The sequence below is a fragment of the Paralichthys olivaceus genome, chromosome 20 (assembly GCF_024713975.1).
Source record: "Paralichthys olivaceus isolate ysfri-2021 chromosome 20, ASM2471397v2, whole genome shotgun sequence".
NCBI lineage: Eukaryota > Metazoa > Chordata > Actinopteri > Pleuronectiformes > Paralichthyidae > Paralichthys > Paralichthys olivaceus.
The window spans coordinates 6,013,674-6,036,689 of NC_091112.1; the positions used below are offsets into that span (position 1 = coordinate 6,013,674).

General features: G+C 46.7%; 1 protein-coding gene across 1 annotated transcript; it reads left to right on the top strand.

Moving 5' to 3' along the window:
* The first annotated feature begins 511 nt into the window (after positions 1-511).
* On the top strand, positions 512-22,994 carry LOC109639115 (adhesion G protein-coupled receptor B1-like). The gene is made up of 32 exons (XM_020102403.2): positions 512-1,033; positions 3,961-4,856; positions 5,674-5,823; positions 5,915-6,013; positions 6,152-6,316; positions 6,739-6,903; positions 7,972-8,136; positions 8,259-8,423; positions 8,533-8,634; positions 8,745-8,851; positions 8,949-9,143; positions 9,291-9,359; positions 10,312-10,420; positions 10,923-11,066; positions 11,159-11,228; positions 11,337-11,439; positions 11,793-11,836; positions 13,899-14,025; positions 17,309-17,412; positions 17,525-17,627; positions 17,774-17,924; positions 18,057-18,126; positions 18,238-18,304; positions 18,421-18,506; positions 18,699-18,870; positions 19,007-19,102; positions 19,218-19,257; positions 19,432-20,051; positions 20,159-20,194; positions 20,308-20,412; positions 20,636-20,686; positions 20,923-22,994. The coding sequence occupies exons 2-32, from the start codon at positions 4,154-4,156 to the stop codon at positions 21,118-21,120; spliced, it is 4,581 nt and encodes a 1,526-aa protein (XP_019957962.2). The 5' UTR covers positions 512-1,033; positions 3,961-4,153; the 3' UTR covers positions 21,121-22,994.
* The last annotated feature ends 22 nt before the right edge of the window (positions 22,995-23,016 follow it).

The following is a 23,016-nucleotide window of genomic DNA, read 5'->3' on the forward strand; positions in this document are numbered from 1 at the left end:
CTCCACCCCTCCCTCCTCAGAGAATGTATGAATGAGTCCAAATCATAAATTCACTGAATAAAAAAAAAATATTAATTATTAATTATCAAGTTAATTATCATAATTAATCTTCCACTAGAATGTCTCAGATGTCTGTGCGTATTGGTATGTGGTGTCCACTGAAGACAGTTAATGTCTCGATTTCATCCCTCTCACGCACGCACATTGATTGTGCTGATCTTCTTTCCGGTACCTTTGGCTCTGCGTTGATATCTGCGTAGTTTGGTGTAAACCCAATGGTTCTCTCTCTCTCCCTCGCAGATCCCTCCCTCTCTCCCTCCCTCCTCCGTGCGCTGACACAGTCACTCTCACACTCGCACACGCCGGCGTGCGCGCACACAGACACCCTCTCCCCCGCGCCCTCCCCTCGTCTCGGTGCCGTCTGATTCACTCCAGTGCGCCATCCACGCACTGATTCCCGACTTGAAGGAAGGGAGGGGGGGCGGGGTTGGATATATACCTCCGAGAGGAGGCCACGAGCTTCACTGAGACTGGATCCGCTTGCAGTGCAAGGACCACAAGCAAGAAGACTCCGAAGCCGGGAGTAGAAGTACCAACAAATTTTATCCTGGAGCATAGACAAAGAGAAAGACCAGCGAGACCTCAGCTTTTTTCGTTTCTGCGGACTGTCAGCTGGAGCTCCGATACAACCAATTTGCCTCTTCGCTACACGCCGGTTCCTCTGGATAGGCTGTAGCCGCTAAACAAAGTTGGTAGTAAACTCTTTGGAGTTTGGTTAGAGTCACTTTATATTTCTTTGCTTGTGAGAGTGGACTGCACTGGAGCTTGGGATCGAACCACCACACACAGTGGTCGGGCTTGGACCAGGCGCTTCATCCTTTTTACGCGTGGCTTCAGACGCGGAGAAAGTTTTTGTCCAGATCTGAAGACTCGTGAGATCAAGTCAGCAGCTGCTTCCTGAGCCCAGCTCCAACACACTTGGGCCACCGGACAGAGAGCCACTGACCAGAGCTGAGAGAAGACTCCTTTCGAGGTGAGGAAAGGTTTTTACTTTTAAACACGTGTTTTCTATGAATGAATGAATGTGTGATAAAGAAACAGTTGTTGATAAACGAACAATTCACAAAAAACAAGTTGAGGATGAGTGACGCGTGTGAGAGTTTCTGAGTTTGATCTGACTTCATCAACTTTCTCAAGCTGTTGCTGCAATGTTCCAACAACATGCACCTGTTGATTCGACTTTTACGCACATTTTACGCAGCGTCTGTTCCGATAATGACTTTTCCTTACAGAGGTTTTGATTCTACTTTTGATTGATTTGAGTTCTCGTGCCACATTGCTGCCTATCGGTGTAATAATACAGCCTGTATGTGCTGAGCCATGCAGGATGAGGCGAGGTGAACGATCAGCAGGTGAAAGTTAGACTCTCGCAACAGGTTGCTCCACAGCACTTTCTGATGTGCTCGTGCTGCAGGATTGGTGCGGGTGTGGTTGTAGAATATGTTAAAGTTTTTTTAATCATAATGCTCAACCGTTCAATGAATGGAGACATTTCTAGTGCAGATGCTTTTACATGAATATAAACCCTAATTCCATTTAGTCGTTTTTCAAATCAAACATTTTCGTCTTCAATCAAGGTCCTGACAAACTTTCAATCTGATCTGCTTGTCACACTTTTCTTTAAGAGCCAGTGTTGAGCATCATATCATTGTGCCTGTAAGACAATGTCAATAAATCTTGTCTTGAATCTGAATAAACACTTTTCTTTAAATCTTATCTCCAGATGCTCAGAAGTTTAAGTCAGCAGTCCGTTTCCCTTTTGCTGCTTGTTGTTTTTGCTGTCACACGGTTTTGCAACAAATCTGCCAAGTGGTCCTGTTTCTTGCACACGTGTGCAGGTACTTGCCACCGGGTGTACAGCAAAAGAGGGAGTGTGTGCAGTTTATGGATGAAGGATGACTTGTATAACGGCCACATAACTGGGCTTGCTTCAACTAAACAGAGCATCTTGCAGAGGAAAAGACTGAGGGCAGGAAATTGTGAATCAGTATCTTTCCCTACCTGTTGCACACACATCGGGGGAATAAAGCTCATCTTGAACATCAGACTGAAGCTGGAAAATCACAAGACAATCTAGTAATCAGTTTGTCTAAATTCATTTCAGTTTCTATCTAAGGTATCTTTTCATATCTTTCTATTGTTAAATGTAAATGACTTGCTTGATGCTGCAGACGTTGATTCAGTCTTGCTTCTTTTGGGTTTTTACACATAATGAGCACTGCAAAGCTTTCTGTGTCTGTGACGGCAAGCTACATAACTGCCAGCAAAAATAGAGAGCATGTCGCTGATAGTTATTTTCATGCTCTTTGCCTTTCACACTGAGCTGCAAAAAATAAAGACTGTCTCCATAACAACAACCTGCTCTTCAGGCCGCCTGCTTTGCAGAAATGTTGCTGACGACAGCAAATATACAAGGAAGAGAAAGAGATAGAATGGTCGGGGGGGGGCATAGAAGAACAGCAGCATACACACACTGACTTCTCCTACGACAGCTGGACCTCCTTTCTTTTTTCGCTGTGTGCCTCATCAGATGCCCATTCATGGAGCTTCCGTTTGTTGGGAGGCAGGAGGGAGGCAGCCACCTACACAAAGCAGAGGTCTTTGAGCAGAGAGGAGAGGGGAGGGAGGGATGGAGAGAGACTGAGAGGGAGGGAGAGATGTGAAAAGAAATGTGAGGAACATAATTATGAGTTCTCCCAGCCTGAAAAGTGCAGGTGCTCTTCAAAGCGAATGTCGTTGCAGGCATCAATCTGCTTCCTCCCTGCACTGCCCCACTTCTTTATGATTGTTGCCTCTGTCACACACAGCAAACACAGGCTGTCAATGGTAAACCTGAGATAACACATCAAGCTTCCCTCATGCAAAAACTATCCACTGTCTGATAATACTTTAACTATTTTAGTTGAGCATGACGATGACTGTGGTCTGTTCTACTGACAAAGGAAAAAATAAGTACAAAAACATGAGAAGGCAGAAGAAGATCCCTGGATGCCTGAGAAACTTGTTGCTGAGCAACAGTGTTTCCTCCACGTCTGGGATTCAAGGAGCATCTCCCATTAGCCGGTCCAGTCGAGTGCTGAGACCTTGATTTTAGCTCTCAGTTCTTTCTCCAGGTTCTATTAGTCATGCAGTGCCACAGGTTCGAGTCAAGTCCACATTAAGCATATTTGCAAGATGAGTCAAATATTAATTTCCTACGAGAGAACTGTGGATGCTTCATTTGACTGGATCTGCAGAGCAGCATCAATTCCTGATTAGAGTAGCTTTTAGTGATTCACAAGTTTAAAACATGCATCTGCATTAACGTGCATGCATTTGCAAGAGTGACTGTCATTTGTCATTCTGGGAGCATATTTCATTGCCCTTCAGGCTCTGGTATGTAACGCACAACATATTTTCAGAGCACTCGTTGAGATGCCACAGCAGGATATGCAATCACACTTTGCCGCGGACACAGACCAACCATTCCTCTTGTTTGCCACTTAACTGAAGAGTGCATTGTACAAATAACAGAACTAAAAAGCGTCTGTGGTTGCCAGTGGCAATGCTTCTATGAACGTCAGACTGACGCACATGATTCACAGATCAGTTCAGTGTGTGGGAGGAAAGAGCAAGAGCTTGGAGATACCAGCCTGCTGTGAAGGACTGTAATTGCAGTGGCAGAGCAATTATGTCCCCAAGAACTGGGCATGTATATCATTGAATCTGCCCTGAAACACAATGATACTGATCAGTGGCAAATCCCTGATGAATAAATATCGTTTCAACGAATATTGTGAAAATTACACATTTGATTTGGAGAAAGCTCTTTACCTGCACACTGATATTTGTTCTGATGATTTAGATGTTGAAGCACACTAACAGACATTTTCCTGTTTTTCATTCCATGTTTCTCTGCAGCTCCTTTTCTGATAGAGACATGACAGATTGTCTGAAGCATTAAAACCTACAAATCCGTCATTTCGTCAGAGAGGTTTTGAAGAGAAGTCAGAAGATCTGAAACAAGTGCAGTAACTTGCAACAAAGAAGTCAAAAAATATCCTTAAACCAGCAATCACAGAAACAAGTACATCAGCATCCCTTATCTAACCCAATGGCGTGGTCAGGTCTTACCGGCCCCTGTGTGGCCCTCGTCCTCCTCTGTTTTGGTTTGACTTCTTGCACTCCCTCCGGCCCCGCCTCGGCGACCTGCGCCACCCTGGAGCAGAGTCGCTTCTTTGGTGTGTTCTCCTCTACGACCACCTTGCCTGCCACACCATGCTCCTGGACCCTGCAGAACCCTGATCCTCGCCGCTACACCGTCTACATGAAAATTACAAAGCCCACTGAGTCCTGCGTGCCCCGCCAGATCAGGACCTTCCAGTTCGACTCCTTCATCGAGACTTCCCGCACCTACCTGGGCATGGAGAGCTTCGACGAGGTGGTTCGGCTGTGTGACGCTTCAACCACTGTCACCTACCTGGAGTCCACCAAGCAGTTTCTGCAGATCCGCAAAGTGGCGCCAAGGAACGGGCTGGAGATCGCGGAGGGGGAGAATGACGGCAGCGAATTCAAGGCTGACTTTCTGGTCGTGGGGAAGAGGAATCCAAGTATGCCCGCCTGCCAGATGTTGTGCCAGTGGCTGGAGAAGTGTCTGTCCAGCAGCACCCATGATTATCCCTGTGGCATCATGAACACCCCCTGCCAGTGCTGGGAGGCCCCGAAGAGGAAACCAGGAAGCTGTTACAGGGGCGGTGTCTATGTCGAGAACTGTGTTCCTGTTCCCAAAGACAACGGACGTGACGCTGAGATTATCAGTAAGTTCACAGTTGGTTTAGTTTGGTTTTTACTTGTGTCCGAATGAAATAATAACAGTGTGATTCTCCAGGTTTGTTATGCTGTTTTATAATGACCCCTGCTGTACCTGACTATTGATTGAGGGAGGTCATGTTCTCCAAGATCCCACCGCTCTGTGGATCCTGCAAACACTAATTGTTTGTCTGCTGAGGTTAATGATCCGTGTGTGTAGGACTGGGGCACAAGGCGGAGGATGTGCACTCCACCTCCAGAAAGCAATGAGAAGTAAATCAAAGGTGTTCAAGTAATTTGCCGCAACATCTTGAGACTTAAGTGGCAGAACCACCTGAACCGCACACATCACCGGCGCTCCGTTTCTCCCGGGTAGACATGTTAGATTTAACACTTGACAAAGTCAGGGGGGGTTGGGGAGAGATAGAGAGGACATTTTTGTGCAATTGGGGTGGGGGGGGCAGAAAAGAGCACAGAGACCTCAGTCAGCTGGCAGCGGAAATCGAAGTGCAGCACTTTTGGTCGTCGTGGCAACCCGCCTGTCGGCTTTACACACCGCTCTGCCGTGGATCACACAGAAAGTGGTTAAAAGCAGACAATCACCTTTTCAAATGGAACATCTATCGGCTTGGGTGCTTGCGTCTGCTCACAAAGAGTCATACTTGCTCATTCGCTGTGTATAAAACAAATATTACTTGCTGTTTGCACAGATAATGTTTCTGGAGGAGGCGTTTTTAGTCAAAGTTTTAGAAAACCTAGTTTCACCAGTTGTTAAAATCACTTTCCATCTTTGCCTCAGCAACTTTTCTTTTGACTTCCTTGCAGAAGGCTGGGCTGGATGGGGCCGCTGGTCCGTGTGCAGCCAGGAGTGTGGCGGCGGAGTCCAGGTGCGCAGCCGATCTTGCCAGCCCGAGGACAGCGTGTGCCAGGGAACAGTTGAAGAAGGACGGGCTTGCAACCCTCAGCCCTGCATTGGTAAGCCCACCTGTCAATTAGCTGGGAAGCACTTGGCTGCAGGTGGCTCAGATCCAGTGGAGTAATATGTGTAATTTTCTAATTCCCTCAGGCAAAGAGCGCAGCAGAAGCCAAGGTCTGCGGGCCATCGTCGGTCTGAAGAGGGACAGTGCTGCTGATTCCAGCCAGGGAGTTGTTGCAACCCAAACAGGTGAGATTACAATGACCCTTTGCACACTGTGGTGTAGTTATGGATTATTTATTCATACAGATTCTTCAGATGTGAATATTCCAAGTGGACCAGAGAATCTCACCTGAACTGACCATTTAATACATGTTTTCTCCACAGTGGACACTAAGACCGATGAGTGGTCCTCCTGGAGTGCATGCTCAATCACCTGTGGGGAGGGCTGGCAGAGCCGCACCCGCGTCTGTGCTACTTCCTCCTTCACCACCCAGTGCACCGGCCCCCTGCGTGAGAACCGGCCCTGCAACAACACCGTCGTCTGCCCCGGTGAGTGCCCGGTTCCTCCTCTGTGGTGTGAAGGTAACAGGGGGGAGAAAAAGAGAAAAAGGATAGTGTGATTCAGAAAATCATTAAGACAGCACTTGGCCCTGTTTTTTAAACAACACAATAATGGTTAAAGTTATAGCTCAATTATTTCCCTTCATGCAGCATCATTCACAAAGGAAAAGTAGATGAAGAAAAGCAGGCGGGCAAAAGAGGCTTTCACACAATGAGATATGGATTTTGGGAAAGAGGCAGCAATTCAATATTTAATACATTTCCATGACAGTGTTCACATGTAGTGCCGTGTGTGAGGGATCATGTGGAGGACTGCACCATCTAGTGGAGATTTTACAGTTTGCCTCTAGTGTAGGTTTTCTCTCCTACCTTCCTTTATAAAACTAAACCTGTTTGTCTCCTGTGTGCAGTGGATGGTGCTTGGGATGAGTGGACCCCCTGGAGCCTGTGCTCATCCACATGCGGCCGTGGTTACCGTGACCGCACCCGCACATGCAAGCTGCCCCAGAACGGAGGAGAGCCTTGCCGCGGCACCACAAGACAAACCAAGTTCTGCAACATCGCTGTCTGCCCAGGTGAGTCAGGGATCTTGAAAATGTGTCATGTTATTTAAAAAAGTATATTCATCTGCTACCATATTCAAAAATTCATGACAACTGACTCTGGGTGTGATGTTTGACTCCTGACTTCACTGATTCATGTTGTTTGAGAGATAATTAGACAAATCATTGGCATCACCCCCGTCACAATCAGCGAGCACAGTGGCAGGTTGACATTACATGTGACACATCAACACAACAAAAGCTTCTGTTGGTATTAGTCAGTGGCTTTATAAGAACGGCCGGTGACTCACGCTGTGCTCATGGTCACTGAATGCATTAGAAGCTCAGTTCTTTCCCATTCTGCCTCCTACACACGTGTTGAAAGGGTTTCACGGCCTCAGTTTGTACAGTTAGTTCTTTATCTACATGATGTTTGGCTGTTAAGTTATTTGATTGCTGTGTTGCAACTGCACACTGCCATCAGCAGATGTCTCTGTGCACCAGCGGCTCGGTCGCTGCCAGTTCCCCAAACAGCATCTTTTTCGGCAAAGTCATTATTTCTCTTTTTAAGTTTTAGGAAGTTAAGTCATCCCTTCATTGTCCATTTAGAGTGATAGAGACGTTATTTTGGCCAATCTAACTTTTTAAGGCCACGCAATCTGCCTCACCATCTTAAAGAGCAGCATTTAGCAGCAATCACAATTGATTTCTATGTCTAAAGTGCTTCAATATTTCAAGGCAGTTATACTCCCAAATTTAAAACTGGAGTATGAAAAGTGTTTTGCTGCGACAAATCAATATTCCTTTTCCTTTATGTGTCTGTACCCTTTATTACAAATGCCCAGTTTGTAGATTTTAGTAAAGTTCTGCTCCTATGTAAGACAAAAAAGAAAAAATCTCAGCCAAGTGAAATGTTTTAAACAATGTTCATGATGTCCACAAAGAGGTTAACTTGATAGGTTTCACTTGAACTTAAGTAGGTCATGTGAATTGTTGATGGCATCAGTGAGTTTGCCTCCATGCCTCTGGCCTGTGGGTCTGTCTCGTCCTTGCTTCCACCATAACTCTCCTGCATATGTTCCATCCTCTGTCTCCCCCCAGTGGACGGATCCTGGAATGAGTGGTCTGCCTGGAGCGCATGTTCTGCCTCCTGCTCCAACGGCACCATGCAGAGAACACGGGAATGCAACGGACCATCCTATGGCGGCTCTGAGTGCCACGGCAGCTGGAAAGAAATGAACAACTGCTTCCTGAAAGACTGTCCCGGTAAAAAAAAAAAAAAAAAAAGAGAAACAAAATTCCCATATTCAACAATCACTGTGTAAATAAAAGACAAATGGATTAGATGTATCACATTGTTCATGGTGTGAAATATCCTCCGTCTTTAGTTGATGGACGCTGGCAATCGTGGAGCACATGGGGCAGCTGCAGCAAGACATGCGGTGGAGGCACTCATCAGAGACAGAGAGCGTGTGAGGGGCCTTTCTTTGGTGGAGAACCTTGCCCCGGTGAAAAGGGAGAGCAGAGACGCTGCAATGAGAAGAGATGCCCTGGTTAGTGACTTCAATGCATTGCATTGAATTAGTGTAACTTCACCATAATGGAGTCCAATCAGGAAATAAATGAGTCATCATATCATGCATTGTTCTCGTAACCTTTCAGAGCCCCATGAGATCTGCCCCGAGCAGAACACTGGAGACGTTGTGTGGAAGCAAACCCCCGCTGGAGACATGGCTGCCATTGCTTGCCCTGCCGATGCCTCAGGTACAGCGACATTAGAGGCAGTGATGTGTTGTACCTGCATTGATTGGATACGTTAAACTGTTTGTCATGCCTGTCACGCCAACTGCAAACACTCTCTCTCTCATCAACAGGTCTGATTCTGCGCCGGTGCACCCTGGACGCTGTCGGTCTCGCCTCCTGGGAGACCCCATCTCATGTCAAGTGCGTCTCCAAGAACTATGAGAACATTCAGATGCTGGTAAGTCCCGAGATTACTTATTAAAAGGACACAGCGGTGTAGTCAAACCAGTGAATGTCAGAACACTCAGATTAACCTCCTGTCTCCTCTTCTGCAGTCAAGGGACTACATCTCCAAAGCACAGGTCGGGCAGAGCGTGGACGGAGTCGCTGAGGTGATCTCTCGTCTGAGATTCTCCTCTGATGAGGGCACCAAGTACAGCGGCGACCTCATGGCCATCATGCAGATCCTGAAGAACACAACTGAGATGTACAAGGGAACCAAGCTGAGCCTGAGCAATGCTGATGTCGCGGTAAATTGAAATCTTCTCATTAAATAACCAGAAGTGTTTTTTTTCCTTTTGAAATGTTTCTCTCGTGCTACTCTGACCAAAAATAGTTTCTAATTTAGCTGGATTTGGTGACTTCTTACACCTTTGCCTCTGCTTAATGATCTGCAGAACTACGTCCAGACCATCAGCAACTTACTGAAGGAGGAACATCGTGACAAATGGGAAGAAGTACAGCTGGTACGTGATAAGAGGGTGTGTTTTTGAGAAGGGCAGAAGGGGGAAAAAGGCTGCTGTGTAATCATTCTGCACTGAACAAATTTAGAGAGTTGATTAACACTCCACAATGCCCTTTTTCTCACCCAAATGTGAGAAACGAAAGCAGGAGGGCTGAAAACATATCTCAGATTAGACTGTTGTACAAAAAGTGAATTCAATTAAATGTCTAGATGCTGATTTATTATCTATCAGAAGCTTTTATCTTTAAAATGTTATTTTTACAACAAACCATAGAGGTCTTGTTTGACCACCTGTCGACATCTTCCCCTTCCTAATCTCATGGCTCTCTCAGTGTTCAGGGTATAAAACCTCTTTCTAATCGAGATTCCTGGGAAAGATAAGAGTTCCACAAACACTGCAGAGAGCCAACGCACATTTGTGCACATGGTCACTAGAGAGAGAAAAAGCGAGCGCTTGAAGGTGACAGCAAACAGAGAGGGAGCACTAGCGAGACTGAATCAGGGACAATCACAACGCCCACTTTGCAATCTGCGAGTCTCTGCGCCATCCTACATACCGATGGCATTTGTGAGGGGACACAGACGAGCACATCGCACACAAGTGCACACACACACAGAAACACACACACCTTGCGCCCACATCAATGCAGTTCTGCGTCAGAGACACGCAAGTCATGCAGCCCTCCCTTCCACCGAGCGGGAGGACGAAAAGTATGAATCAACAGCCTGCCCATTTATGGCCTTCAGGAAGTACTAGGGTTGCATAGCAGCAAGAAGTGTGTTCTTTTTCTTTCTTTTTTTTTGCTCCACTGCTGAGCACCGTGAAAGAAAAAGCACAAGCCGCACTGAAATGAGAATAGAAAATCTAGACATGGACTTGTAATTTTCTCCTGTTTTCCCTCTTTCTAACCTTTACTCCATCTCTCCTTTTCATTTTTATTTTTAAAATCCAGATGGGTGCCAGCATTAAAGAGTTCTTCCGCCTGGTTGAGGACTTTGTGAACATGATGGGTACACAGATGAGTAGCTTCCAGGACGTCTATGAAGTCACAGAGAATTTCGGTGAGCCTTGAATTCCCTCAGCCAGCTGCCCAGTGTCTCGTCAGGATGATGTGTCCTATAGTCCGGCCACAGCGCATCAATCTTAATCTCGCCCGTGTGTCTGAGTCCATACAAGCGGCAGCACAAAGCATCCACTTATCACTCTGACAGAGTCCGTCGGCCGCACTGCATCAGTCGTGTCGTCTCCAAGATGTTCTGCATCTGATCACAAGTATATTTCACATAACACATGGCTTTTACGGAAACTTACCAATCCGTCAAAAACACTGTGAGAGTAACTGTGAGTTTCATGCTTGAATCTCCGATCAGTGACTTGTGTGTTACTGTTTTGATGAAGGTGACATTATCACAGGACTTAGTGGGAAGTGACTGCTCTGCTCACACAAGACACATGAAACGAAAAATGTCCTTGGCATCGCTTCGGCTCATTGAGATAAAAAAAAAATGTGTAGAAGTAGATGACGTCTAAGACAAAGTCTGTCAATCTGTGTCCTCCCTGCAGTGCTGAGCATCCACAAGCGCCCGGCAACCACAAACTCCAACTTCACCTTCCCCGTGAAGGGCTGGAGGGGCATGCTGGACTGGGTCAGGAACTCTGAGGAGAAGATCTCAGTGTCCCGTGATGCTTTGTCCATTAAGCAATCTGGTAAGATCCTACAGCCATCATTTATTCTGCAGATCAACTGATGTTCCTTCTTATGCAGTTGACTCTATAATCAGGTGATTTGTTCTTTCCAGATGGCAATGATGCTTTTGTGACCGGCATCGTCCTCTACAGGAACCTGACGTCTGTCCTGTCCTTCCAGAGGTAGGACAGCTCTTCTGCTTTTATGAAACTGGCCATTGACCATATTCATTCTTCTATAAAGCCCCATTTGCACCAACGCTGACCGTGTAACCTCCTTCCTCTCCACAGTAACACCACCCTGCTCAACTCCAAAGTGGTGACGGTGATCGTCAACCCCACGACGACTCTCCTGTCGTCCCCCGTTGAGATCGAGTTCCCTCACCTCCACAATGTAAGTTACCCAATCTAATGTAGTAATATCACCCCCCCCCCGGGTGTTTGCTCACCGCCACGTACACAGCCTGACATTTTGTTGACATTTACAGCAGCACTGTGACTTTTTACGTACAACTGGTCACTTGATGATGATAAATCATAAATCACGTGCAGTAATTAATCTCCGCAGCTGACGAGAGGCTGTTTTTAGGTTTGTACTTGTATTACGAGGGAGGGTGGCGAGAAATGTGGGCAGTGGCAAGCTGTTGCATCTCACACGTTTTATAGTAAAGTGTCCCAGCCTATGCGTTCCCCCTTTTTTTTTCTGTAGATCTCCCTCACTCACTTCTTCTTCATCTCCTTTCACAGGGCACCATGAATGAGACGTGCCTCTCGTGGGACGAGAGCGAAACGTAAGTGTTGACCGAAGTCTCTTTTTTATCATCACCCACATGTTCTATCCCGTGTGGCCCTGTCAGCTGATCTGAGGCCTGGTGTTGTTCATCCCCTGTCAGTCGTGCATCTGTCACGGCTACCAAACATTCAACCGCCCTGTAGTGAGAGAAAGAGCAATAACGCTTCAGCCATTTTGAAAATGCAAGTCATTTCGGACAAAGAGGATAGAGGAACGCCACAATGTGTTGGCTCCCCAGTCTGTCTGACATACTTACCGCCTGACACAGCCTCAATCGTTGCCCCAAACATCCAGAGGAGGGGGATAAATACACAGGCAACACTAATAACCTCATTACATACATCAGTGAGTAAATTCACCGAGAGCATCCCTACAGGTCGCACCACAGTGTCAATCTGACAGACAATGGCCTCTCTCCCTCCCTCGCCTCTCCGCCGTGTTCATATGTCACCGCAGCACTTAATGACTGTGGCAGCTCGGGAGTTTTTAAGGACGCTTACACGCATTTGAATGACTTACGAAAGCAGCTCCTGGTGGCCGGGCCGGGATCAATCAGCCCCGGGCCCACTCTGCCCTCCTCAAGAACACACAGGTGGACCATTTGCATATAGATAGACTGGTCCCCCCCCCCCACACACACACACAGCTTTTCACATAAACCATAACAACCAGAGTGGAAGCATAAGCAAAGGCAAGAATGAATCAAAGGAGAAGATGTAATTAACTCATACACTTTCAGAGGGAGGGCCATGTGCCTCCAGTCAAATTATGTTCATTTTTGACAGCGGATGTGATTAATGGCTGGATGGGGACAGCGGAAATGACAGAGGAGGAAGCTCTGGCTGAGGGCAGAGTTTGGGGTCAGTGCTTGTTTGGGGAGCTGCATATGTTTGAGGGCGTCTCGGGAAATGGTGGATTATCTCCTCTGCCGCTGATCGAACGGCATCTTTCTTGGTAACATGAAAACAAAAGATGGACCACGCCTGCTTTTCTCTTTTCTTTGCATCACACTTCACCGCACATCTGCATGATGTGACGGCCTGAACGCTGCACACATTAAACGGTGCAGCCAAGCCTGCTTAAGATGTCATTCCAGTTAACTGCCATGATGATTTTTTTTTTTTTTTTTTCCCTGCGGCCGTCCAACCATGACGGCCCTGTACCATGCTGGACCTGCTGGCTATGATGCCCCTTTGTATTCACCAGTCAGTCAGTCAGTGAGAGCCTGAGGGTGCAGCCTCAACCTCCTCTGTGCTCGCTGCTCTCTGGCATTTGCTGCTCGCACACGAAGGCAAAGCTTGATTTTGTTTGGCTTAAAGTCGACATCTGCACAAAAGCACTGAAGATAAAGAAGTTGATCTGAGTTAGACAAGCACATCTCATTTGAAGGGGCCATAACGAAGCACTCACCGGTTCCACCTTTTTGTTTCTGATGTTTCCATCTCTGTTTTGTGTGATCGGGCTTTGCACAGAATATCAGGGTTAAACAGGAGCAAATATTGCATATATATTAAGTTTTTTTCTTAAACCAAGTGCAGTGTTGATTCCCTCGTCTTCACACTCCCTCCTCCTTGTTTTTCAAAAGAGGGAACACATTGTCCTTTGTCGCCCCTGTGCACCGGCCAAGTGTTGCCAATAATCTGGTGTCAAGCGAGGAAAGATGAGCCATAACGTGGAACGATACAGATTATGCTAATATTGAGATTTATGGAGGGCCTATCATCATTAATCCTGGCACAGATGGCTATTAATCACATAAACGTGAAAGCCATTATCAAAGCTGCCTGAGATGCCTCAGGTTATAGAAAAATAATATTTATCTTTATCACACCGGAGCACAGAAGTAATGTCTGTGCATTTAAACGGTTTATAAACAGTATATTTATATGTGTGTGTGCTGCTTAAAATTCAAATCACATTGGCCTATCATAAGCAGAATATACCATGTATGTTGGGTTTTTTTTACAATCTATGGGAATTATGAGACCTTCCTCACATGAGGGGTTTGTCAGATGCCTCCTCTCCTCCTAACACTGTTCCCTCTCTCCTTCCCTGTGCAGTTCCTCTCTGCTCGGCTCGTGGTCTGCTCGGAGCTGCAGATCGGTGCCCGTTCATTCATTCAGAACCAAATGCGTGTGTGACAGCCCCTCCACCTTCGCCATTTTAGCGCGCATCAACTTCGACTCGGTAAGTCTCCCGGTCTCCTCGCAAAATCTGTAGACGTTAATCTTCTGTATCCAACATGCATCTGAAATGTTTTAACGTGCACGGTGTGAATGCGGTGCAGTGTGAATGATGGGACTTGTTGTTTTTTTCCAGCGGGGTTTTTTTGTTCTTTCTTTCTTTGCTGTAGCGCAGCCTCTTTGTCTCCGTGCAGGTGCCGATGCTCGGATCGATATTATTATTATTATTTTATCATCGGGTGGAATCAACCGTGCAACGTGTTGATATGCGGGAATTGCATGTGAGGGATTTCAAACGAAAGCGCTGGGATTTGCACATTTGACGTGTATTTCGTGTGGGAGCGCGTCAATGTGATTCTTGCAATCAGCTGCATAATTGAAGAAAAAAAAAGGATAATAGCGTATTGCAGCAATGGGGAGGGGTGGGGGTCGATTATGCATGAAATGGTCTTTGTGCATGAAAATATATAAACACTGACTTTATTATTGATCAGTGTGGAATCAGAGGTTAAATTTAATGCACGATTATGCAGTTTTTTATTAAATCATGCGTGTTCCGATTTTAAGCACCTGATGAGTTCATTATTGAAATCTGCCAACAGATATTTGCTTCTTTTTTTCATGCATGCGCAAAGACAATGTGTACCCCCCCGCCCCCCCCCCCCCGCCCCCCCATAGACTGTGTTGCCTGTAAAGCTGCTCCATCTCCAGTTGCCTTGGTAACGGCTTCTGCAGGCAAACTCGGCCTGTGTGATTTTTTGATAACTGAGGTGCTGAAGGAAAAACACATACACACGTAGAGCCCCCCACCACCACCACCACCTCCCTCCTCCTCTCTCCTCCAGCAGCCAGCCCCCCCCCCCCAGGACAGAGGAAATGGCCTGTCAATCTCTGCTGTGCATCTGACTGCTGATGCACATTCGGGGGGGAAGCAACAGATATTTATCAGTTTGAGGAGATTCATATTTGAAGTTTTAATCTCTTCATTTCCTCCTTTTTAACGTTATTGAGCGTGCAGTCGGAGGCAGAGCAGCTCACGACAGCTCCGGACTGCAGTGTTTTTCTGCTGCTGAATCAATTCCGTCTCCAACCTGTTGTTTACACCCCAGATTTGATTTGTCCTGCAGTTGCCAGTCTGAACAGCGCCGCCCATATTTTTGTTATAGGGCTGCACATGCCCCCCCCCCCCTCCCTCTCAACCTCCCGAGACAGTAAAAAAGGCAGCTGCGCCAATCATTCCCTCTGCCAATATCTCTGAATTCTCGATTACATCCACCTCCCTCCTCCTCCTCCTGCTTCTTCCTCTTCGGCCACAGCAGCGAGTCTTAAAATGCCAGCCAGGCGGACCAATGAGAGACAGACGTCTGGTCATGCATTGATGCCCCCCCCCCCCCCCCCCCCCCCCCTCACCCTCCGCCCACCTCTCCATCCACCCTTTGATGTGAGCCATGGATGTTTTCAATAACATCTTCCTGCGAGACATATGAGGGAGAGAAGAGGAGTGAGGAGAAAACAGGCAGATACCGCAGTGTGTGTTACCAGCTCTCATTCACTGTGGTCTGGGTTCAAGACTCATGTGCGTTGGACACGTGATGGTCCAGAGGGAGCATTTTATATAGTTAGTACAGCAGAGGCTCTTAATCACTGAGGTGATTGAATGAAAGAATCAAAATCTTGAATGTTTAAAGGTTTTATTATTCCTTTACGTGCTTCGTCTTTGCTCACAATTAGAACATGTGATTCAGTCAAGGACAGGCAGAAGACATGCTCCATATTTAGGTCAATCTGGCTGTCTGGATTTCACTCAGAGGCCCATGGTGCAAGCGTCAACCCAGATATAGAGATTGGGAAGTGAGGAGCAGAACACACTGTATCACCCGATTTTTTTCTCCTCCCCCAGATATGGTAAAGGCAAAAAAAAAACTCTATATCTACCATCTGTTTTGGGGCACTTCTGATGTAGTTGGATAGATTTTGAAACAAATTTGCCACACTAAATTAGTCTTTGGCTGCCGTAGGCCGGCCTTCACCAGCTGTGCTTCTTCAATATCACTCCAGAGAGGAACAATCCTTCATGGCTCAGTGTTGTGCCATTTAAATTTTCTGCAACACTATCAACAGTGGTAGAAGTATTAAGAGCTGCGCATCACATACGCTCGCAAAATAAGAATTTATGGATGTCATAAATCAAATGAAGGCCAAAGCCATGTCTATTTCTTTCCTCTCTCGCTGTGCTAATTTGAAACCTGCAGATTTATTATATTTCATTTTCTCACTTACCTTTTTGGAGCCACTTGGCCCTTTCACACACGTTTCCCTCTCAGCACATTATCAAAAAATATAATCACACCATTTGCCGACGAGAACTTCTCCATTCCGAGCCCGGGCAATTTATACTTCACACGCTTTGTGGTGATGACAACTTGATCCAATGTGTTAAATTAACTTATTACAGCCAGGAGTAGGTGCGAGACAGACAAAGATTATAGATGCATTGAAACCACACAAATGGGGGTTCGTAGGTGCGTTTGTCAGGCAGCAGATTCTCAAGGAGCTGTGAGATTTGTGTGCGCAGCCGTGACCCGTCAGCGCTCCAGGTCAACGAGCAGCAGGGACGACAGGCGAGAAGTCTGCCCCTTCTCCGTTTCCTCCACCAGAGGTTCGGTGCCAGGGCCATTTGAAACATGGGACAGTCACCGCCGCTGGCAGTGGCAGGCGCTAAGCTGCTGTCAAGAGATCAGAAGGGCAGGTGGTGGCAGATTAATGCACAGGTGATAATGGTCCACCTGTTCACTCCTGCAGGGGCGGGCGAGGAGCTGCTGCTCAGCACCAATGAGCGAGAAGATGATAAAAAGGCGAGAGGAGAGAGAATAGCTCGGGATGTCTGTCAGTGATGAGAAGGTTGCCGCTGCAGCTCAGACTAATGATTCAATACAGCGGCCCCTCCTGAACTGCCCCTGGGACTCGGACAACCCCCCACATACTGAGATGTATGTGCAGTATCCTCCTCGCCTCATTTGCTGACTCAAAAGCTCAATGGAAGAGCGCAGTGACCCTGACCATTTGTTTAGTTTGCCGCTCCATCTTTCTGACATGTTCACCTTGGGGTCACCTTGCCTCATCCGTGGCCTGATTGTGCCATTCAGCTGTTTGCCTACAGGGAGCTGTCTGCCGTTCCAGATAGCACACTCAGAGGCTTTGATAGTGCGTGTGTGTGTGTCTCAGTGCTGCTTTGCCTGAGTGTGCATGCAGTCAGCTCTAACTCTGGTCATGTCTCCTCTCTGCAGATCATGGACAAAGCACTGCTCCCGTCCGTGACTCTCATCGTTGGCTGTGGGGTCTCCTCTCTCACCCTGCTGCTCCTCATCATCATCTATGTCTCTGTGTGGAAGTAAGTAACCCCCACGAACAAAGCCTGACTCCAGCTATACACACACGCTCTGCTTTCTCTCTCCTCTACCCCTATACTCACTCTTTCCTTCTCCTTTTTTCCAAAACTCCAGGTACATCCGCTCTGAGCGCTCCGTTATCCTCATCAACTTCTGCCTCTCCATCATATGCTCCAATGCCCTCATTCTCATCGGACAAACTCAGGCTCGCAACAAGGTAAGGCCACTCGCCCAGCCAATCCTAACCTCTCGTTAAACCACTCTGAGACTCAACGCTTTGGGGACGTTTGCAAGTAGCGGCGCCACTGACACAGATTTCTCCTCTATCCCCCTCCATCTCTCCTTCCTACTGGGCACCCACAGGTGGTGTGCACTCTCGTAGCTGCTCTCCTGCACTTCTTTTTCCTCTCCTCTTTCTGCTGGGTGCTGACAGAAGCTTGGCAGTCCTACATGGCTGTCACCGGTCGTCTGCGCAACCGCATTATCCGCAAGCGCTTCTTGTGCTTAGGCTGGGGTAAGAGCACCTGCCTTTAGGTTCCTCTCTTCCTTCTCTCTGTTTTTCCTCCTCTGTTGCATTTTCCTCAATAGCTTTTTTTAATCCTTTTAAGCTCTAACATTTCTTTCTGTCTTTCGTGTTATCTTGCAGGCCTTCCTGCGCTGGTGGTGGCTGTGTCAGTTGGTTTCACAAAAGCTAAGGGATACGGCACCGTCAACTAGTAAGTCTAGTCTCAACCTGCCAGTTTTTCCTCTTCCCTTTTCTCTGCCTTCATCTTAAAAACTCCTCCTTTAGTTCATACATTAATATTCTCCCTCCCTTGTTTTTCTAGCTGCTGGCTCTCCCTTGAGGGCGGACTCCTCTACTCCTTTGTCGGCCCGGCTGCAGCTGTTGTTTTGGTGTGTATTCTGACTTTGACGTCCCGGTCCATCACAATCACACACAGTCTATTTTTAACTGCATTCCCCATTATTACATTTTCTCATCCATGTCTTTTTCTTCTTCTTGCAAACAGGTGAACATGGTCATTGGTATTCTGGTCTTCAACAAGCTGGTATCCAAGGATGGCATCACTGACGTGAAGCTGAAGGAGAGAGCTGGGTAGGTCCTATTGATCCCCTCTGTAGAGTGTTGCTCTTATCACCCCCATCACTCCTATTACAGGTATATTGATGATGTGCTTTGATATCAAGGCTTACAATCAAAAAAGAGGAGGTAATAGATCTGAGCCAGTAGAGAAACAGTCCCGTGTATGAGCCTGTTGAGTTGAGCCCGTTCTTTCTCCCCTTGCAGGGCGTCACTGTGGAGCTCCTGCGTGGTTCTGCCTCTCCTGGCCCTCACCTGGATGTCCGCTGTTCTGGCCATCACCGACCGCCGCTCAGCCCTCTTCCAGATCCTCTTTGCCGTGTTCGACTCCCTGGAGGGTTTCATTATTGTCATGGTTCACTGCATCCTGCGCAGAGAGGTAAGAGAAAAATAAAACATGTAGATGAGATAAAGTGACAGCAATTAAAACAAAAAGGAAAGTTGTTTCTCTTGCTTGTCGTCTTTATGAAGTTACATGAGCTGACTTTTTTTTCCCCCCGCACTCCATCCATTAGGTTCAAGAAGCTGTAAAGTGCAGAGTTGTTGACCGCAAGGACGACGGCAATGGAGACTCTGGCAGTTCCCTTCACAATGGCCACACCCAGCATATGGTAGGTTTCTTGGCTTATTGCCTTTTTAATGTCTTGAGTGCCTTTTGTGTTTTACCTCTAAATGGATATGTGCATACATTAGGCACTGATAGAACATCTATTATTCTTTTATCAGCAGTCTGATAACGAAAAGGATGGAGATTCGAGCAGACAAGGTAAGCCCTTTTTCTTGCTCTTAACCATTTTCCATTTGCATTTCCATTTCTCTTAGCCTTGCACTTAAAACATCTGATCATGCATAAAAAGAGGACACATTTATTCAGCCAATATTTCAGATGCGGCATGGTTCTTTATTATTTTTTAACTCTCAAACCATTTGTCCTTTAAAGGAATGAAGAGCTCCTCTGAAGAGAAGATGCCCCCTCCTCAGCAGCCTCTTCCCATGGGCTCCAACTTCCACACCCTGCCGTCCAACCCCAGCAAGAGCCACATGCATGCAGTCCCTGAATACTCCAGCCACACCCTCACCCTGAAGAGAGAGAAGAGCCGGCTGGTGAGTGGAGTCGACCCCTGCGGAAAACCAGTGTACGTCTGCGAGGGGGAGATCTTCAAGCAGCTGGACGCAGATCTCGCTCGGGTTCAGGCAGAGGGCAGCTGCTCCGATGGCAGCGGCTACGTCCTCATGCCCAACACCACCTCCACGTTGAGGTCGAAGCCCAAAGACGACCCAACGAAATACAACATCAGCGTGGAGCAGATGCCGCAGGCCAGGCTGATGCACCTCGGCGGGCCCTTTGCCGAGCCCCAGGCCGCTTTCGGGATGAAGTCGATCCCCGCCGACCAGGTCAGCGTGTCGTACTCTGAGAGAGACTCGCCCATCCAGAACATCCACAACATGTCCAGCGAGTCTCACATCACCCACAGCAGCCTGGAGAACACCTTCGAGTCCATGAACTCCATGATGTCCAAGAGCGAGACCATCTCCACGCTCTCCATGAGCTCCTTGGAGGTAAGATCGATGGAGTTATGTGACCTGCGGCAGAGTGTTGGCTCGATTAATTCTTGTGCACTATATATTATCTGACATTAAACCAACTTTCTCTCTTTTCTTTGCAGAGACAGAAATCCCGTTATGCCGAGTTGGACTTTGAGGTGAATATTGTTTGGTTACCGTTTGCTTGATAGATAATAAATGACACGTTTTATATATGAAATGAACAATACCGAATATGAATTTTAAATGTTTTTTTCTTTGCTTCCTGTAGAAAATAATGCACACAAAGAAACGCCACCAGAACATGTTCCAGGACCTAAACAGGAAGCTACATCATGCTGAGAAAGACAGAGAGTCGCCTGCTTCTGACAGCAAGGTAACACATCATGATAATATGCTCATCTTCCATTTCCATAGACATCAATTTCCAGGAAATGCAAAGCAAAAAAAGAAACACAATAGAGGCAATTATAATGTTAAAATGATTATTTGATATTAAATGACCTTTTAAAACAACCAGTGATATGTGCATTGAACTGTGTTGTCGTTACTTTGAGGTCATTTGAATAAGGATTTATTTTCTTCCTTCCTTCTTACAGTCTGTGAGATGGAGTGTGTCCTCAGGAGGAAGTGACAAAACGAACCACAGCGTGAGTGTTTATATACAACCTCACAAAATTTACTGCCTGTAGATGAGACACACCATCAGATATAACACTTGCCTCAAGGAGGAATGATTCTCCCCCCCAAATGACAATATGACTTTCATTATTAGAAAATCACTTTTGACGTAATGAAACCCATCACATTTTGATTAAATCAGGAATTGCTCGGGGGTTGATGAGCGACACCGGTGCTAAAGTGGCTCCTCTTTGTTCTCTAACAGGACAAACAGCAGGCTCCGCTGGAGAGGCCGTGGGAGGGAGTCCGGGGAATACCGCAGTCGCCCCCTGCCTGGGTGCGCAAAGACCTGGAGCCCCTCGCCGCCTCACCTCTGGAGCTGCACTCTGTGGATTGGGAGAAAACCAGCACTACCATCCCCCTAGTCGGGCAGGACATCATCGACCTGCAGACAGAGGTCTGAGGGGGAGGAGGGGGCGAGCGAAGCCACCTGATTTCACCTTGGTCACCTTTTTGGTTTGGGAACGTGATCCTGTAAGGATAGAGTAGGGGGAACCAAGAAAGGGAGGAAAGAGAGGAAGTAGGCCCCAGAATCAATGTCTTCAAACCCTCAGCCAGAGCAGTGAGGGACGGAAGAGAGGAGTTGGGGATGTTTAATGTAGCTTCTCTGTGTGGACTTAAAGTATCTCGTGTCAGAGTGCTCTGGTGGGCGTAGGGTTAGTGGAGTGTCCAGTGATTTCCATGGACCAGGACTGGCTGTGGTTCTACTGGGAGTTTCCTGAACCCCTCCAGCCTGGGTTCAGAAGATGTGGTCGACATGTCTGTGCTTCTTTTTTCCTTCAACTCGACTTTGGAGAAAAATGTTATGACATTAAAAAAGAACGGCGCGTCCTCCCTGCTTCTTGGGAGGAGCGTCGGAACTCTTGGCTGCTTCTCGACCAGCTGGGTTTCCATCCAAAACAAGGCTTGAGAGCATAAGGGACCAGTTCCATGATTGGAGTCCAACACTCATTTTAAGCTTTTTTGCTCCGTAGGTGGTTTTGTTTCAGTTTGTGTGTTTATTTATTCTGCTTCATACCTGGAACTGCTACAACAGAATATGAGACTCTGAACTGAGAAAACTTAAATCAAGCAGATAACGCTTCTCTCCGCTGTTACCACCCTGGTTATTATTATTCCAATGATTATCATTGTCATTATTGAGTTAATAGCTATTTTAAGTTTTATTGTATTTTTTCATACACAACATCAGGCTCAAAAGATCTGTAATATGTTCTGGGCCCTTGTGGACTGCATTGGGACAAACATACTGAGCGGTGGTGATGGAGGTGGCGTTTAAGTTACCCAACATGTCCTGGTTTCTCCAGCATTCTTCTTCTTTACCAAAACACCAGCACCAGGATGAACACAGACTCTCACATGGGAAGAGCAGTGCACTCTGGGAAAATGCTGGGTGGAAATGTGAGGAGGCGTTGCAGGGGGGTGGGGGTAGCAAACCTCGGCCCTCTCTCAGCTGGCACAAGATGCAGGCTCTTCCATGTGGCACATATATAAATGGATCCAAAGGTTCAGTGAGACCTTTCATCATCGCCCCTTTGTTTCTCAGCCTTGCAGGACTCTTGGACAGAGCAGAGGCTCCTGGCGCTGATGGCGACTTCCAGTTCAGCGTCAGGTCCTCAAGACTTCAACACATTTGTGTTTTCAGCCATCAGTGTGAAACAGTGCAATATGATGGGCGCTTGATGCTCAAGCAGGACCGATATTATGATTTTAGGCAAGAGTTTTTTCTTACGAATATTTTAAGAACTTTTATACCATCTTCCTCATATTTACAGGGCATATAGATGCTTTATGAGAATATTGTATGACAAATCTGTATTAGTAATTCAAGGAATTTATTCACTAGAGATTTGTTAGCACAAGACTCCATATTTGGAGCTGTGACAGGTAGATAATTGTACTTCTATAAAGTAAACATTATATAGAGTGAATGATAGCCTATGAATATCTCTAAACTGTGCTTCAGGATATTTGTTATTACTCGCCGCTGTGTAGCAACGAGTAATTGATCCTCATGTCTTCTGTAATGGTGTGTTTTTAATAACCTTGTCAGTAACTCAACAGTATGTATTACCATCCAATTCCCCTGCCCCTTCCAATTAGTCCGTCCTGGCCACAGGCTGATTCATACCTAGAGTTACTCGTATTGAACACCCATTTGTATTTCCTTGTCTCTTTGTTTTTTTATGTTCTGTTTTACCTTATGTAAATGTACAGTTTTCACAGCACAAAATGAATGTGACTTATTTCTAATAAAAGACAACTATATTACATGAAGACTGTGGTCCTCACTTATTCA